The sequence below is a fragment of the Marmota marmota genome, unplaced genomic scaffold, assembly GCF_001458135.2.
Source record: "Marmota marmota marmota unplaced genomic scaffold, marMar, whole genome shotgun sequence".
Lineage (NCBI taxonomy): Eukaryota > Metazoa > Chordata > Mammalia > Rodentia > Sciuridae > Marmota > Marmota marmota.
Genome location: NW_026000082.1, coordinates 42,458,193 through 42,474,086, shown reverse-complemented (window position 1 = coordinate 42,474,086; position 15,894 = coordinate 42,458,193). Strand labels below are relative to the sequence as shown.

The 15,894-nt window shown below is 50.2% G+C and overlaps 1 protein-coding gene across 1 annotated transcript in view; it reads right to left on the bottom strand.

Annotated features, from left to right (window-relative positions):
• Nucleotides 1-6,675: 6,675 nt before the first annotated feature.
• The window catches only part of Spata21 (spermatogenesis associated 21), a 24,338-nt gene continuing 15,119 nt past the window's right edge, over nt 6,676-15,894 (bottom strand). Inside the window, exons 8-10 of the mRNA XM_048782719.1 lie at nt 8,252-8,427; nt 7,237-7,414; nt 6,676-6,733 (exon numbers count right to left, since the gene is read on the bottom strand). Of these exons, the coding sequence (XP_048638676.1) occupies nt 6,676-6,733; nt 7,237-7,414; nt 8,252-8,427 (412 nt within the window). The remainder of the gene's footprint in view (nt 6,734-7,236; nt 7,415-8,251; nt 8,428-15,894) is intronic.

Here is a 15,894-nt window from a genome sequence, read left to right as displayed (position 1 = left end):
GGACTTGGGCAGATTGCTTAAACTTATGTGTATAAGAGACAGGCCCAGCCCTGCCCTGCCCAGCCATACCCTGCTCTGCCCCATCTGGGGGTGCTCTGCTCAGGGATGGGCCGGCAGGGCTGCACCCAGCCTCCCTGGTAAGCAGAGACTCAAAGAAACCTCTGGGGTCCTGTTTCGTGGTCGTGCGATCCCAGGGGTGCACATGGGCCCCTTGGGTGTGTGAACAGAAGGGATTGGGAGGGAGGGCCGCACCCCGCAGTCTTGCTCTGCTGATGTAGAGGGAGATGCCCACCCACCCCACCCCGCACCGCGGGCTCCTGAGTCGGCAGATTAAGCATTTTATAAATTGTATTTTAAATACATGTTTTAAACTTGTCAGATCCTTGTCCTCATTTCAGCCCCTGGCCTCTTACCTTCTTAATGTGGCTGGCTGTTGAACCCAGGGGGACTACCTCTGCTCAGTCCCAGTGAGAGTCTCAGGTGAGGGAAGGGACTTGGTGGTATATGGATCTGGGGACAAAGGCTCCATTTCTTAGTGCTTCAGGGAAAGAGATCCTGCATCCATGGGTTCTGTCAGGAAGATGGTGACTGGGGGCACTTCCTGCCCTTCCACCAGGCCCGTGACTTTCCCAGGGATTTGGCTTATGTTCACCAATGCCTTTGTGGGGCTCTCAGTCCAAAGGGGAGACACTCGTCTGAGGAGGGCCCCACTGTGCATCAAGAGTGCACAGAGGCCAAGACTTGACATACCAGGGCACCTGCAGCAGGAGCCCCAGCCCCGGGCAGGGCTTTGAGTCAAGCCTTTGCTCGAGCCTGAGGGGACTGGAGCGCTATACTCTGAGGGCCTGGGAGGGAGGTGAAAGTCTGGGGACCTTCCCTGGCGCCAGGCACAGAGGCTGAGGTTCTTGGTGTTTATTGGCTTACCAGGCCATAAAAGCCAACTCCAGTAGCCACCCCTGCCTGATGGCCCATCTGTCTGCAGGCCTTGAATTGCTCCATCAGGACTCCAGAGGGTCAGTGGGTTCGAGCTGGCAGAGAGCCAAGCCACTTGCCACTGTCGGAGCTGTGTTCCCTGGGCAGGGGGGTGGGACAGAAGGGAGGTATTTGGCTCTCTGCACAATTCTCCCAGGCTCTGTTGTCCCTGTGTGCTCAGGGGAGAGACCTGGAGGTGATGGAGCCAGCTATGGGACTTGGGCCTAACTCTTAAGTCCAGAGTCCTTTTTCTTCAAGGGGACCTGCTGCAAGAGACACACCCCTGCCCAGTTGCTATGCCTGCTATTCATAATTTAGAGCAAGGCTTGGGAGAAAAGTTCAAAGTTAAGTTTTCCTGTGTGGAAATGGGGTAGTGCCAGCCCAGGAAAGATGGTGGGTGTCACTGAGTCCTGGGCACAAGAAGGCTTAGTGCCCTCATCTACCTGGTACACAGGTTAGTGCTTCCCCTCCTATTCCTCTCCCTTCTCCCTCGAGGAAGCAGTCCCCCAGGGATCACCTCTTGGAAGGTTGGATTTTCCAGGCCTTAGGCCAGGGGCCTCTTGCAGGAAGCATGACAGAGGCCCTGGCCCTTTGGACACCTACCTGCTTCCTTGAGGTTCTGATGGGAAGAAGAGGCTGCGGATGTCTGGGCTCAGGCTGCTGGAAGCACACTGGTCTAGCACATAGTGGTTGCCCTGCTTCCGCCGCACCATCTTCTTGTCCATTCGGGGACAGAGCGGGATGCAGGGCACCTGGGCGTAGGGGCTCTGCAGGTTGGCAGCTGGTGAAGAAGCGGGCAGGAGAGGGAATGCTTTAGAGTAAGGCCAGCTAGGGAGGCAGGCGGACCCCAGTGAAATCCTGGTTTTGCCACATGAGCTGTCTGAGCCTCTAGGCCAGAAACACTAGCAGTAGCCAGCTCACAGTTGATGACGATTTAAGGGGAGATAACTGCAAAGCATCCAGCTGGACACAGGCCCAGAGCAAAGACTAAGCACAGCTTTGAAAGGAGCAGATGTACTCCATTCTTGATGGGTCCTGGCCAAGGCTGGCAGGCGTGCGCCAGAAAGGCTGCAGAACTTCCAGCTATTGCTTGTCACGCTGAGGAGCCTAATACATGATACCTGGGCAAAGGAGGCAGTCTTGCTCAGTGGGAAGAGCACAGGTTTGGGGATCAAATGTGGGTGTAAACCCATCCCAACATGCTATCTGGGAGGACTTGGGCAGATTGCTTAAACTTTCTGTTTCAGTTTTTCTCTTCTGTAAAATGGGACAAATGTGTGTTCATGAGGATTAAACCTTGGCACATCTGCAGATGGCCTGTCACTGTGACTGACCACAGGGCTCAGTCAGTGATGAGCTGGGATTCCCAATCTCTATAGCTGCTCCCTTCCCAGTCCTGGCTCTTAGGAACAGCCTGTGCTCTGGGGTAAGGCAGGAGGGGAGGCGTCCAGAGCAGGGGTAGAGGCAAGGGACTGATCATCTGCCCAATTGCTGATGGACATAGTTAAGCCCAAAGTAGGAAAGCAGACCTCCCAGCTCCCTTGGGACATGGGCAAAGGAGGGAGGTGGGCAGGGGAGCCGAGCCCCTGCTCCAGCCCAGTGGGCCCAGGACCCTCACCGTAGTTCTGTTGCTTTATCCTACTCAGGATCCTGAGGACCTTCCGCTCTGAGATTTCAAAGCTGTCTGCCTGCTGGGGGCTGTAGGGCAGCTTCTTGCGTGACCGCAGCCGGCCAATGGCCGAGTCCATCTCTCGCACTTTGCAGGTGCCGTCCTTCAGCTTCTTCTGGTAGTAGCTGGGGAAGCAGTGTGGTTAATCCCCACCCCTCCTGAGCCCCTGTTCCTTCGGCAGCTCTGGAGCAGGCACGCAGCCCAGGAGGCAGGAGACCTGGGTAGTTGAGTCCGCTCTGCCCTGCACTTCCTGTCCGTGAGCAGTGCCGCCCTGCTCGGGCCTCAGTGCCCCTGTGTAAGATGGGGAAATGGTTGTCGATCCTGTCACTCCAAGTTACTCGAATTCTCTGAGCTTCCGGTTTCTCCCGGGTTGGCAATGGCACACTCCATGTGCAGTGGGTCAGATGACAAGGCCTGTCAGGCACTTGCCACCAACTGTGCACAGAGAGCTTAGTACGTCATGCACGAGTTACCCATGGTTTTGGCCACTGATATCTTTACTTACACATGCAACTGCATATAAATGAGCTGCGCAGCCCACTCCTGCTCATCTCCAGAAACCCTCGATCCTCAACTGCACCACCCCTCGCTGCTGTTACTTACCCACCAGAACCTCAGACACGGTGTCTGTCTTTCTTTTTTTGAACTAAAGATTGAACCCACAGGTACTTTACCACTGAGCCACTAACCCAGTCTCTTTTATTATTATTATTTTTTTAGTTGTAGAGAAACACATTATCTTTATTTATTTTTATGTGGTGCTGAGGATTGAACCCAGGGCCTCACCNCCACCCACCCACCCCCAAGTGCATGTCTTCATCACTTAAAAAGTAAGTTCCATTTGAAAATATCCTTTCCTTTTTTTTTTCCTTCCTATTTTTGTTTGTTTATACAAATATCTGATTTGCAAGGAAAGTGCATGGGAGGGGTTTTAGCAGTTTAATGAATTTTTAATTGAGAAAGGGTAGTTTGGTAGTCTACTTAAAAATGTTTCTGGGAAATTTGCTAGAAACATTAACCAATAGGATTTTGGTGAGCTTAGCTTCTGTATTCCTACTGCCGCCCAGAAAAGGGGCAGGGCTCTGTAGCCCCAGGACAGATGAGCACCCCATGCCTTTACCTCCCTCCCCCAGCTAGGTTCCGGGCCTCTTGGCCCTGCCTGGAGACAGGGCTAGCTCTATAGGCTCAGAGAGCCTGGGGAGGGTGCCAACCCCACCTCTAGTATTTTGGGAGATAGGGAAAGTGACAGACTTCCCCTTCCCCTACCCCTCAGGGTGGCTTCCTACCAGCCAGGCTTACTACTTCTAGAGGAAAGCAGGAAGCATCAGAGAGTGAGGCTGCACTCCTGCCTTAGGAGCAAGGGATAGGAAGCTTGTCAAGTGTTTGCTGTCAGCACAAGAAGACCAGGAGAGAGTCTGGCTCCGGGACTTCGGGCCATTTGCTCAGTGTGGTCGGAAGGTAGAGAGACCTGCCCACTCCAGCAAGGATAGAACTCTGAAGGGTCTGCGAGTGCTCCAACTCCATTGGTGGCCTCAGCTCAGTCCCTGTACCTGGTGTGCTTCCTATGTGAAACCAGTACCATGGGAACAGACCAGTCTGAATAGAGTTGGGAGAAGAAGCATTGCAAAGATGGATGGCCAACTAGTTCCCCGTGGTCTGGGCACCCTTCACCCCTTTTTCCAGAGTGAGGACTTGGAATGAAGATGATTTCTCCTCTCCCTGGAGCTTGGAAGTTTGCTTTGGCTCCTTGGGCAGAACAAGCTAGAGGGCAAGTGCCCAGAGAGCAGCTCTACACAGCTTGCCCCCTCTTGGGCCCTCTGGTCCCTCCCAGCACACTGCACCTTCCTCCCCAGCCAGCCAGGTGGCCTCACACTCCTGGCTAGCAGGTGGGGTTTGGAATGGTTGGCATGATTTTGGATTAGGGCATCTTGTGGTAGCCCTGATGGCAGGCTAGGGTTTCAGGCTCTCTCCACCTCGGTTCACCTGGTCTCAGCCTTGTCCTTAAGTGGTAAGTCAGGCCCAGGTATGTCTCAAAACATCTTCCCCTCAGGAGGAAGGGCCAGCTGTCAGTTGACTAGTCCACGGCACAGCCTTAGAACTGGGAAGCCAAGAAGTGTCTGGGAGCGGTGCTAGAGCAGAGCTCAATCGCAGGAGGAACGGTCACCTCCAAGAGTGGACAGGAAGAACACTGGCTGCTATGTTAACATGCACTGCCCTGACCAAGTGTCCACCTTCTAAATGTCCAGTGCCCATCCTCAAGTAATAGTGATTTCTGGCCCATGGTGAGACTGTCTTTTTGGGAGAAGGATACAGAGGTAGTCCAGGTGGAAGGCCAGAGAAGTGCCGACTGCCCAGTCCTCAGGACCACCTGTTCTTGTCCTGCCTGCTCCAGTGGGAGCCAAGGGCAGACCAGCTGGTGGGGCTCTGCAGATTAAGAACCTGGCAGGGACTGGTTCTCCCACGTCCCTCTGGCCAAAGGTGGAGCTGTTGCCCACATGTGCCTGTCACCACCCACCAACAGTCACATCTTTGGCTTCCCAGGTGGAGAGGTGGCAAGCAAATGAAAGAAAAAAAAAATGAAAGAGGAGACTTGTGGGGGGAGGTGGGAGGGGCAATGGGAAAACGGTTTGGAGTGTGTGTGTGTGTGTGTGTGTTTTGTTTTTTGTTTTTGTTTCTTTTTTCTTTTTGTAGTTGTCTTTCATTAAGTGCTTTTTTTTTTTCTTTTTTCTTTTTTTCTTTTTTTAAGTAAGTTGCAGGCTTTGGCTTGGAAATCCCCAGGGGGATGAGGGGCAGGAACCTGAAGCTGCTGCCCCTTTATCTGCCTTCATGGTACTGTCCCTTCCCCCAGCTCCTCCCAGACCCCATGAGCCAGGCCACAGCCCTTCCAGCTAACCGCTTCCCATGAGCCACTACTCTGATGTCAGCCTATAACCAAAGGAGCTGGGGGTCCCGGCCTGGTGACCAGCCCTTCTCAGCCCACTCAATCAGGGTGCTCCCCACCTGCAGGCAGGAGGCAACACCCTATCTGCTACCATCAGCCCCTTCCAGAGCCCACCTGCCCCGCCCAGCCCTGCCCTGCCCAGCCATACCCTGCTCTGCCCCATCTGGGGGTGCTCTGCTCAGGGATGGGCCGGCAGGGCTGCACCCAGCCTCCCTGGTAAGCAGAGACTCAAAGAAACCTCTGGGGTCCTGTTTCGTGGTCGTGCGATCCCAGGGGTGCACATGGGCCCCTTGGGTGTGTGAACAGAAGGGATTGGGAGGGAGGGCCGCACCCCGCAGTCTTGCTCTGCTGATGTAGAGGGAGATGCCCACCCACCCCACCCCGCACCGCGGGCTCCTGAGTCGGCAGATTAAGCATTTTATAAATTGTATTTTAAATACATGTTTTAAACTTGTCAGATCCTTGTCCTCATTTCAGCCCCTGGCCTCTTACCTTCTTAATGTGGCTGGCTGTTGAACCCAGGGGGACTACCTCTGCTCAGTCCCAGTGAGAGTCTCAGGTGAGGGAAGGGACTTGGTGGTATATGGATCTGGGGACAAAGGCTCCATTTCTTAGTGCTTCAGGGAAAGAGATCCTGCATCCATGGGTTCTGTCAGGAAGATGGTGACTGGGGGCACTTCCTGCCCTTCCACCAGGCCCGTGACTTTCCCAGGGATTTGGCTTATGTTCACCAATGCCTTTGTGGGGCTCTCAGTCCAAAGGGGAGACACTCGTCTGAGGAGGGCCCCACTGTGCATCAAGAGTGCACAGAGGCCAAGACTTGACATACCAGGGCACCTGCAGCAGGAGCCCCAGCCCCGGGCAGGGCTTTGAGTCAAGCCTTTGCTCGAGCCTGAGGGGACTGGAGCGCTATACTCTGAGGGCCTGGGAGGGAGGTGAAAGTCTGGGGACCTTCCCTGGCGCCAGGCACAGAGGCTGAGGTTCTTGGTGTTTATTGGCTTACCAGGCCATAAAAGCCAACTCCAGTAGCCACCCCTGCCTGATGGCCCATCTGTCTGCAGGCCTTGAATTGCTCCATCAGGACTCCAGAGGGTCAGTGGGTTCGAGCTGGCAGAGAGCCAAGCCACTTGCCACTGTCGGAGCTGTGTTCCCTGGGCAGGGGGGTGGGACAGAAGGGAGGTATTTGGCTCTCTGCACAATTCTCCCAGGCTCTGTTGTCCCTGTGTGCTCAGGGGAGAGACCTGGAGGTGATGGAGCCAGCTATGGGACTTGGGCCTAACTCTTAAGTCCAGAGTCCTTTTTCTTCAAGGGGACCTGCTGCAAGAGACACACCCCTGCCCAGTTGCTATGCCTGCTATTCATAATTTAGAGCAAGGCTTGGGAGAAAAGTTCAAAGTTAAGTTTTCCTGTGTGGAAATGGGGTAGTGCCAGCCCAGGAAAGATGGTGGGTGTCACTGAGTCCTGGGCACAAGAAGGCTTAGTGCCCTCATCTACCTGGTACACAGGTTAGTGCTTCCCCTCCTATTCCTCTCCCTTCTCCCTCGAGGAAGCAGTCCCCCAGGGATCACCTCTTGGAAGGTTGGATTTTCCAGGCCTTAGGCCAGGGGCCTCTTGCAGGAAGCATGACAGAGGCCCTGGCCCTTTGGACACCTACCTGCTTCCTTGAGGTTCTGATGGGAAGAAGAGGCTGCGGATGTCTGGGCTCAGGCTGCTGGAAGCACACTGGTCTAGCACATAGTGGTTGCCCTGCTTCCGCCGCACCATCTTCTTGTCCATTCGGGGACAGAGCGGGATGCAGGGCACCTGGGCGTAGGGGCTCTGCAGGTTGGCAGCTGGTGAAGAAGCGGGCAGGAGAGGGAATGCTTTAGAGTAAGGCCAGCTAGGGAGGCAGGCGGACCCCAGTGAAATCCTGGTTTTGCCACATGAGCTGTCTGAGCCTCTAGGCCAGAAACACTAGCAGTAGCCAGCTCACAGTTGATGACGATTTAAGGGGAGATAACTGCAAAGCATCCAGCTGGACACAGGCCCAGAGCAAAGACTAAGCACAGCTTTGAAAGGAGCAGATGTACTCCATTCTTGATGGGTCCTGGCCAAGGCTGGCAGGCGTGCGCCAGAAAGGCTGCAGAACTTCCAGCTATTGCTTGTCACGCTGAGGAGCCTAATACATGATACCTGGGCAAAGGAGGCAGTCTTGCTCAGTGGGAAGAGCACAGGTTTGGGGATCAAATGTGGGTGTAAACCCATCCCAACATGCTATCTGGGAGGACTTGGGCAGATTGCTTAAACTTTCTGTTTCAGTTTTTCTCTTCTGTAAAATGGGACAAATGTGTGTTCATGAGGATTAAACCTTGGCACATCTGCAGATGGCCTGTCACTGTGACTGACCACAGGGCTCAGTCAGTGATGAGCTGGGATTCCCAATCTCTATAGCTGCTCCCTTCCCAGTCCTGGCTCTTAGGAACAGCCTGTGCTCTGGGGTAAGGCAGGAGGGGAGGCGTCCAGAGCAGGGGTAGAGGCAAGGGACTGATCATCTGCCCAATTGCTGATGGACATAGTTAAGCCCAAAGTAGGAAAGCAGACCTCCCAGCTCCCTTGGGACATGGGCAAAGGAGGGAGGTGGGCAGGGGAGCCGAGCCCCTGCTCCAGCCCAGTGGGCCCAGGACCCTCACCGTAGTTCTGTTGCTTTATCCTACTCAGGATCCTGAGGACCTTCCGCTCTGAGATTTCAAAGCTGTCTGCCTGCTGGGGGCTGTAGGGCAGCTTCTTGCGTGACCGCAGCCGGCCAATGGCCGAGTCCATCTCTCGCACTTTGCAGGTGCCGTCCTTCAGCTTCTTCTGGTAGTAGCTGGGGAAGCAGTGTGGTTAATCCCCACCCCTCCTGAGCCCCTGTTCCTTCGGCAGCTCTGGAGCAGGCACGCAGCCCAGGAGGCAGGAGACCTGGGTAGTTGAGTCCGCTCTGCCCTGCACTTCCTGTCCGTGAGCAGTGCCGCCCTGCTCGGGCCTCAGTGCCCCTGTGTAAGATGGGGAAATGGTTGTCGATCCTGTCACTCCAAGTTACTCGAATTCTCTGAGCTTCCGGTTTCTCCCGGGTTGGCAATGGCACACTCCATGTGCAGTGGGTCAGATGACAAGGCCTGTCAGGCACTTGCCACCAACTGTGCACAGAGAGCTTAGTACGTCATGCACGAGTTACCCATGGTTTTGGCCACTGATATCTTTACTTACACATGCAACTGCATATAAATGAGCTGCGCAGCCCACTCCTGCTCATCTCCAGAAACCCTCGATCCTCAACTGCACCACCCCTCGCTGCTGTTACTTACCCACCAGAACCTCAGACACGGTGTCTGTCTTTCTTTTTTTGAACTAAAGATTGAACCCACAGGTACTTTACCACTGAGCCACTAACCCAGTCTCTTTTATTATTATTATTTTTTTAGTTGTAGAGAAACACATTATCTTTATTTATTTTTATGTGGTGCTGAGGATTGAACCCAGGGCCTCACCCGTGTTAGGCCAGTGCTCTACCACTGAGCTACATCCCAGCTCCAGTCTTTTAGTTTTTATTTGGAGACAGGGTCTTACAAAGTTGCTGAGGCTGGCCTCCGACTTGCAAACCTCCTGTCTCACTCTCCCCAGTCCTTGGGGTTACGGGCGTGCACCGTCACTCCCAACCCTGTTTCTTAGCTCTGTTTCTTGGCTTCTCACTGCGCCGCAGCACCACTCATTCAGTAAATATTCACCGAGTGGCCACTGTGTGCTGCCCACAAGAGTGGTTGAGTGGTTGACCTCGCAGGGTCCCTGTGTCCTTGTCTCAGCCCCACCTGTTATTCCAGCCACAGCCACCACAACCACTTCTGCAAGAGCTTGTAGCTTTGCCCAGGGACAGTCTATAGGGCCACCTAAGTCCTGCCTGGGCTTCTCTGACACATGCAACCTACAGATACAGGGGAGTACACCCGGGGGCCACTCTTGGCCTAAGGAGTTAGTGGCCAAGGTTTAAGACTTTCTCCTTTCTTCCCCTGGGCCACCCTTTGTGGTTCCCCAGGACATACAGTGCACACCTGACCCAGTGACATGTCCTTGTATTCTCTCCCTCTGCTGCTGTCACCCCTTTTCTTCCTCCTTTCCCTGGAAACACTTCCCAAATCAGCTACCTGCATACAAGCCTATGGGAGAGGCAGACTGTGTACAAATGAAAACACAATACCACGCAAGGAATGGTGGGCGCTCGGAGGAAATGGGAAAGGGCAGGGGGGAGCGAAGGGGGGAGTTTGCTCAGGGTGGTCAGTGAAGGTGTCAGAGATGATGTTTGAACAGAATAAGGGGAGGGCCAAACCCAGTGGATTCCTGCGGAAAGGCCAGAGATGAGGAAGAGCCCAGTGAGCCCTGGGGACAGCGAGGAGGCGGGAGCGGTTGAAGCCTGGTTTGTGGGGATGGGAAGAGTCATAGGCACAAAATGGCAGGGCCACGTCATCTGGCTTTGTGGGCAGTGGTGAGGGGTAGGCATGCACTAAGGCTTCTGTTTTGGGAAGGCCTGGTGATTGGAGTGGCAGCTGTGCTTCAGCCTCTACCTGTCCCTTGGGGCCTGGACTCGGGATTTCAATAAACCTTACAGAAGATGGGAAACTAATCCAAGAGCCTCTCATGGGGAGTGTGGGTCCAGACACTCAAAGGCAACCTGTAAGATGAAGCTTGACAGGACATGAGCAAAGTGTAACTTTCTCAGTCACAATGTTAAAGGAAACCTCCTGCTCTTGACTTCTTTTCCCTTTCCTGTGGGCTTGAACTCATGGTTGCTGATAAGTTAGTTTAGCACTGACTTAGCAAAGGATGGAACAATACATTGGCAAGAAAATGGGAGCCCGGGCAACTCTGCTCCCTGCATGCTGCTCCCTCCACTGTCAACATAGAACTCCTTCTCATTGAACTATAGTCTATTGAGGCTTAGTCCTTAACGACTATACCAACCTCGGATTCTATACCCAGCTCAACTATGCAGTAAGTGAGGGCAGAAGAAACAAATTGATAGTCATACGAAAATTTTAAAATGTGCTTCCCATGCATCCTTAAGAAGCTGCTGGAGGACTTGTCCTTCCCAAATGAAAGCATAAGTCAAAAAAGAAAGGCACAGAATACATGTAGAAGACAGATCTGACCTACAGGAGAAGGCGGGGGTGGGGGGGGGGAGGAAGACTGAAGCGAGATCCCAAGATGGCAGTTCAAATGCCTTAAGGGACAGCCAGTTCAGACTGCATCACTGTGGCTTAACAGAAATTTTGAAGGCAATGTTCTTCAGTGTCTTTCTAGCCCAAGAAAACTACCAGGAAAATATGTTCCCGTTTTAAAAAGGAGGAGCGAATATGTCAAGAAAGACATTCAGAGTGGCAGCTATTAAGAATACAAACAGCAGTAAATGTTGGGGATGTGGGGGAAAGGCACACTCATACGCTGCTGGTGGGACTGCAAAAGGGTGCAGCCAATACGGAAAGCAAAATGGAGATTTCTTGGAAAACTTGGAATGGAACCACCATTTGGTCCAGCTATCCCACTCCTCAGTCTATACCCAAAGGACTTAAAAACAGCATACTACAGGGACACAGCCACATCAATGTTTAATGCAGCACAGTTCACAATAGCTAAACTGTGAAACCAACCTAGATGCCCTTCAGTAGATGAATGGATAAGGAAACTGCGGTATATCTACACAATGGAACATTACTCAGCATTAAAAGAGAATAAAATCATGGCATTTGCAGGTGAATGGATGGAGTTGGAGAATATAATGCTGAGTGAAGTTAGTCAATCCCAAAAAACCAAATGCTGAATCTTCTCTGATATAGAGGCTGATTCATAGTGGGGTTGCAGGGGGAGCATGTGAAGATTAGACGAAATTTAGACAGGGCAAAGGGGAGTCAGGGGAAGGGAGGGGGCAAGGAGTATAAAAAAGATGGTAAAATGAGATGGACGTCATTTCCCTAAGTACATGTATGAAGACACGAATGGTGTGAATATAGTTTGTATACAACCAGAGATATGAAAAAAATGTGCTCTATATGGTAATATGAATTGTAGTGGGTTCTACTGTCATATATAATTTTAAAGAAAGAAAAAGACATTCAGAAAATGGAGAATCCAAATAAGGAAAGGAATAAAATGCCTGGGGTGCAGCAGAGTCCTGGGTGCCAGGCAACTCTGCGCCCCGCACCCTGTTCCCTCCCAGCAGGCCTGAAGTGCAACTTCTCCTGAAACAGGAGGAATGGCTTTTTTATTTATTTTTTTTTTTGACTGAATTAAACCCAGAGGTGCTCTACCACTGAGCTATATCCCCAAGCTCTTTTTATGTTTTATTTTGAAACAGTGTCTTGCTAAGTCACTGAGGCTGTCCTTGAACTTGTGATCCTCCTGCCCCAGCCTCCCTGAGTTGCTCAGTTAGGAATAGAATTCCTTAAACATGATTTGAAAAAAAAAAGAAACTCCAGGGAAGATATCAGAAGATTGCCAATGGGTACAAAGAAAAAACAAGGCAATTGTCAACTCAGAAAGTAAGAATGACAATAATAAAGGAAATTAAATCATAGTGCAAGTGGAGCATCCCTAATCCAAATATCCAGAATGGTCCAAAATCTGCGACTTTCTGAGAATCAGCACGACATCACAAGTGGAAATTTCTACCTGTCTTCACACAACAGGTCACAGTCAAAACAGGTGCACCCAAAATATCACATAAAACTGGGACTGGGGGTGTAGTTCAGTACTGGAGTGCTTGCCTAGCATGTGCCTGGTCCTGGGTTCCATCCCCAACATCACCTTAAAAAAAAAAAAAACCACAACAATTTAATGGTGTGATCCTGAATTAGGGGCGGTGGGGGGGAAACCTGTAAAGGGCATTGGTGAGACAACGGGAAAAATTTGGAATGAAAACTGTAAATTAGATATTATATAGTATTGTATAAATGTTAAATTTCCCGAAATGAAAAGATATTGTGAATATGTAAGAAAATGTCATTATTAGGAAACATACTGAAAAGATCAGGGGCTCCTCGGGGACATGATATGTTCAGCTCACTCAAATGGCTGAGAAAATATATATGAGAAAGAGGATGATAAAGCACTTGTGGCAAAATGTTAACTACTGGTAAATCTAGAAAATGCAAACCTTTAAGTTTATAAACAAGTTTACTGACGTTTATTGTAGCTGAATACAAACCCTAACAGAAGAACGTGAACTACCGATCAAATAGAGCTTTAAGAAAATAAGGAAAGGGCTGAGGATAGAGCTCAGTTGGTAGAGTGCTTGCCTTGCATGCACAAGGCCCTGGGTTCAATCCCCAGCACCACAAAACAAAAGACCTCAACAGTAAGAAAACAGCTTGATTTTAAAAATCAATTTTAAAAATAAGGAATAGAAGACTTTAGACCAATATGTATGAAAACTAGAAGAGCTAGTTGAATTCCTATAAAAATAGAAATTACCAAACCTAGCTCAAGAAGCAATAGAAAACCTAGTCATATAACTATAAAATAAAGTGAATCGATAATTTGATTTTATAGTAATTTATTAATTATTTTTGTGTTTCTGGGATTGAACCCAGCAACACCGTTAGTACTGAGCTACATCCCTGCCCTCCCCTGCTTTTTAAAAAATATTATTTTTTAATTATAAGTGGACATATTATATTTTTTTGTGTGTGTGGTGCTGAGGATCAAACCCAGTTCTTCATGCATGCTAGGCAAGCGCTCTACCTCTGAGCCACAACCCCAGCCTGATCCCTGGCCCTTTTAATCTTTTAATTTCAATTCGAGCTGTCCCTAAGTTGTCCAGGCTGTCTTGGAAGTTGTGATCCTCCTGCCTCAGCCTGCTTAGTCACTGGGATTTGGGACATGAATCAATAATTTTACATCCTGCAGAATGTGTTGGCGCCTGCCTGTACCCCTTGCACTACGCGAGGTTGCTAGGGCTTGCTAGAGAGGTTGAGAGCCGAGGAGAGATACTTGAGGTTGACAGTGGACTCCAGTCCAGTCACAGTCGTAAACCTCAGAAAAGCCAGGTCCCAGGAGGAAGGCCCATGCTCCAGAGGAGCAGATGTAGATCTGTTTGGTTTCACAGGCTATGTCGTCATAGTTACTCAACTCTTGTCATTGTAGCTTGAAAGAATTCATAGATGATTAATAAAAATGAGGTAGCCTGGATGTGGCCAGTGGTGCAGAGTTTGCTGATCTCCTGCCCTGGTATAAGGTCTCCTATAGGCCTGACCTAACAGGGCCGAAAACCAAAATCCACAGGAGAAAGGTGGGAAGTGAGTCTTATCCATGAGAGGCCCAAGGAAACTCTGGGTTTTTTCACAAATATGTTCTCATGAAGAAAGAAACCAAGCCTACACAAACAAAAGTTTATCAACCAAAATGTCTAGGATATGGCCCCAAACACAAAACATCCATTTCAAAGGAAAAAAGTACCAGAACTGTTTCTGAAAAAGAGCCAATGGCAGGCCTACTAGACAAAGACTTGAAAACAAAGTCTTACCAGATGCTCAAGGAACAAAAGAATGGCATTAACATCAAGAAAATCACGTATGGCCGGCCAGGTGCAGTAGCACACAACTGTAAACCCAGCGACACAGGAGGCTGAGGCAGGAGGACTACAAGTTCAAGGCCAGCCTTAGCAATTTTTCAAGGCCCTATCTCAAAATTATAAATAAAAAGGTCTGGTGATGTAGCTCAGTGGTAGAACCCCCAGTACCAAAAAACAAAATCAATGTATGAACAAAATGGAAATATCTCTTTGTGTGGACATTTGCATGAAGACCACAAAAAGCATTGGTAGAGTCCTGGCACAGATCAAAGAAGTGCCACTGCTGGGTGTGGTGGTGCACACCTGTAATCCCAGTGGCTCCGGAGGCAGAGGCAGGAGAATGGCAAGTTTGAAGTCAGACTCAGCAGCTTAGGGAGGCTCTAAGCAACTCGTTGAGATCATGTCTCTAAATAAAATATAAAAAAGGGCTGCGGATATAGTTCTGTGCTAAATTGCTGAGGCTGGCCTTGAACTTGCCATCCCCCTACCTCAGCTTCCTGAGCCACTGGGATTACACCACACCTAGCTGCAGAAGCAGATTTGTATGTGTTTGTTGATTCTTGAACCCCGAGTGATAGTTACATATAGTTACATTGACTGGGCCACGAGGTGCTGCTACTTGCTTCAACATTCTTTCTTTTTTGTTTTCTTTTTTGGTACCAGGGATTGAACTCAGGGGCACTCAACCACTGAGCCACATCCCCAGCCCTATTTTATATTTTATTTAGAGACAGGGTCTCACTGAGTTGCTTAGTGCTTCTCTGTTGCTGAGGTTGGCTTTGAATCCGCGATCCTCCTGCCTCAGCCTCTTGAGCCTCTGGGAGTACAGGTGTGCACTGCTGCGCCTGCCCAGCCTGCTTCAACATCATTTCTGTGGGTGACTGGAAGGAGCTTCTGGATGAGATTAGCATTTGAGTTGGTGGACTGAGTAGAGCAGATGCCCCTCCCCGGGGCAGTGGGCCTTATCCAATCTGTTGAAGGCCTAATTAGAACAAAAAGACTCAAGAAGAATGAATGTGCTTTCTCTGCCTGTTTTTGAGAGAGCCAAGGGTCTTTCCCTGTCTTTGGACTTGGTTCTCTTGGCTCTTATGTTGTCACTCACATTGAAGAGTTGAGGAAATAGGTCTCCATTCTACAGATGAACAAACCGAGCCCCGAAAGCAAGTGGCTTGCCCAGGGCTGCGGGGCCAGGGAGAGGCACAGGAGGAATCCCAAAGCCTTTCTCCCTCCCACTGGGTCCCAGGGCTTCCTCTGGTACAGCTTTAAAAACTCTGTATGGAGCACTCAGCAACGTGCATTTTTTTTTTCCTAAAATCAAGAATGAAAGGTCACTCCTGACCTTACTGATTTTTTTATAAAAAGAGATTTTTTTTCTAACACTATTGTTATCTTTATTGGTTGTTCAAAACATTACAAAGCTCTTGACATATCATATTTCATACATTTGATTCAAGTGGGTTATGAACTCCCATTTTTACCCGTATACAGATTGCAGAATCACATCGGTTACACATCCACATTTTTACATATTGCCATTCTAGTGACTGTTGTATTCTGCTATCTTTCCTATCCTCTACTATCCCCCCTCCCCTCCCCTCCCATCTTCTCTCTCTACCCCATCTACTGTAATTCATTTCTCTCCCTTGATTTTTTTTCCCTTTCCCCTCACATCCTCTTATGTGTAATTTTGTATAACAATGAGGGTCTCCTTCCATTTCCATGCAATTTCCCTTCTCT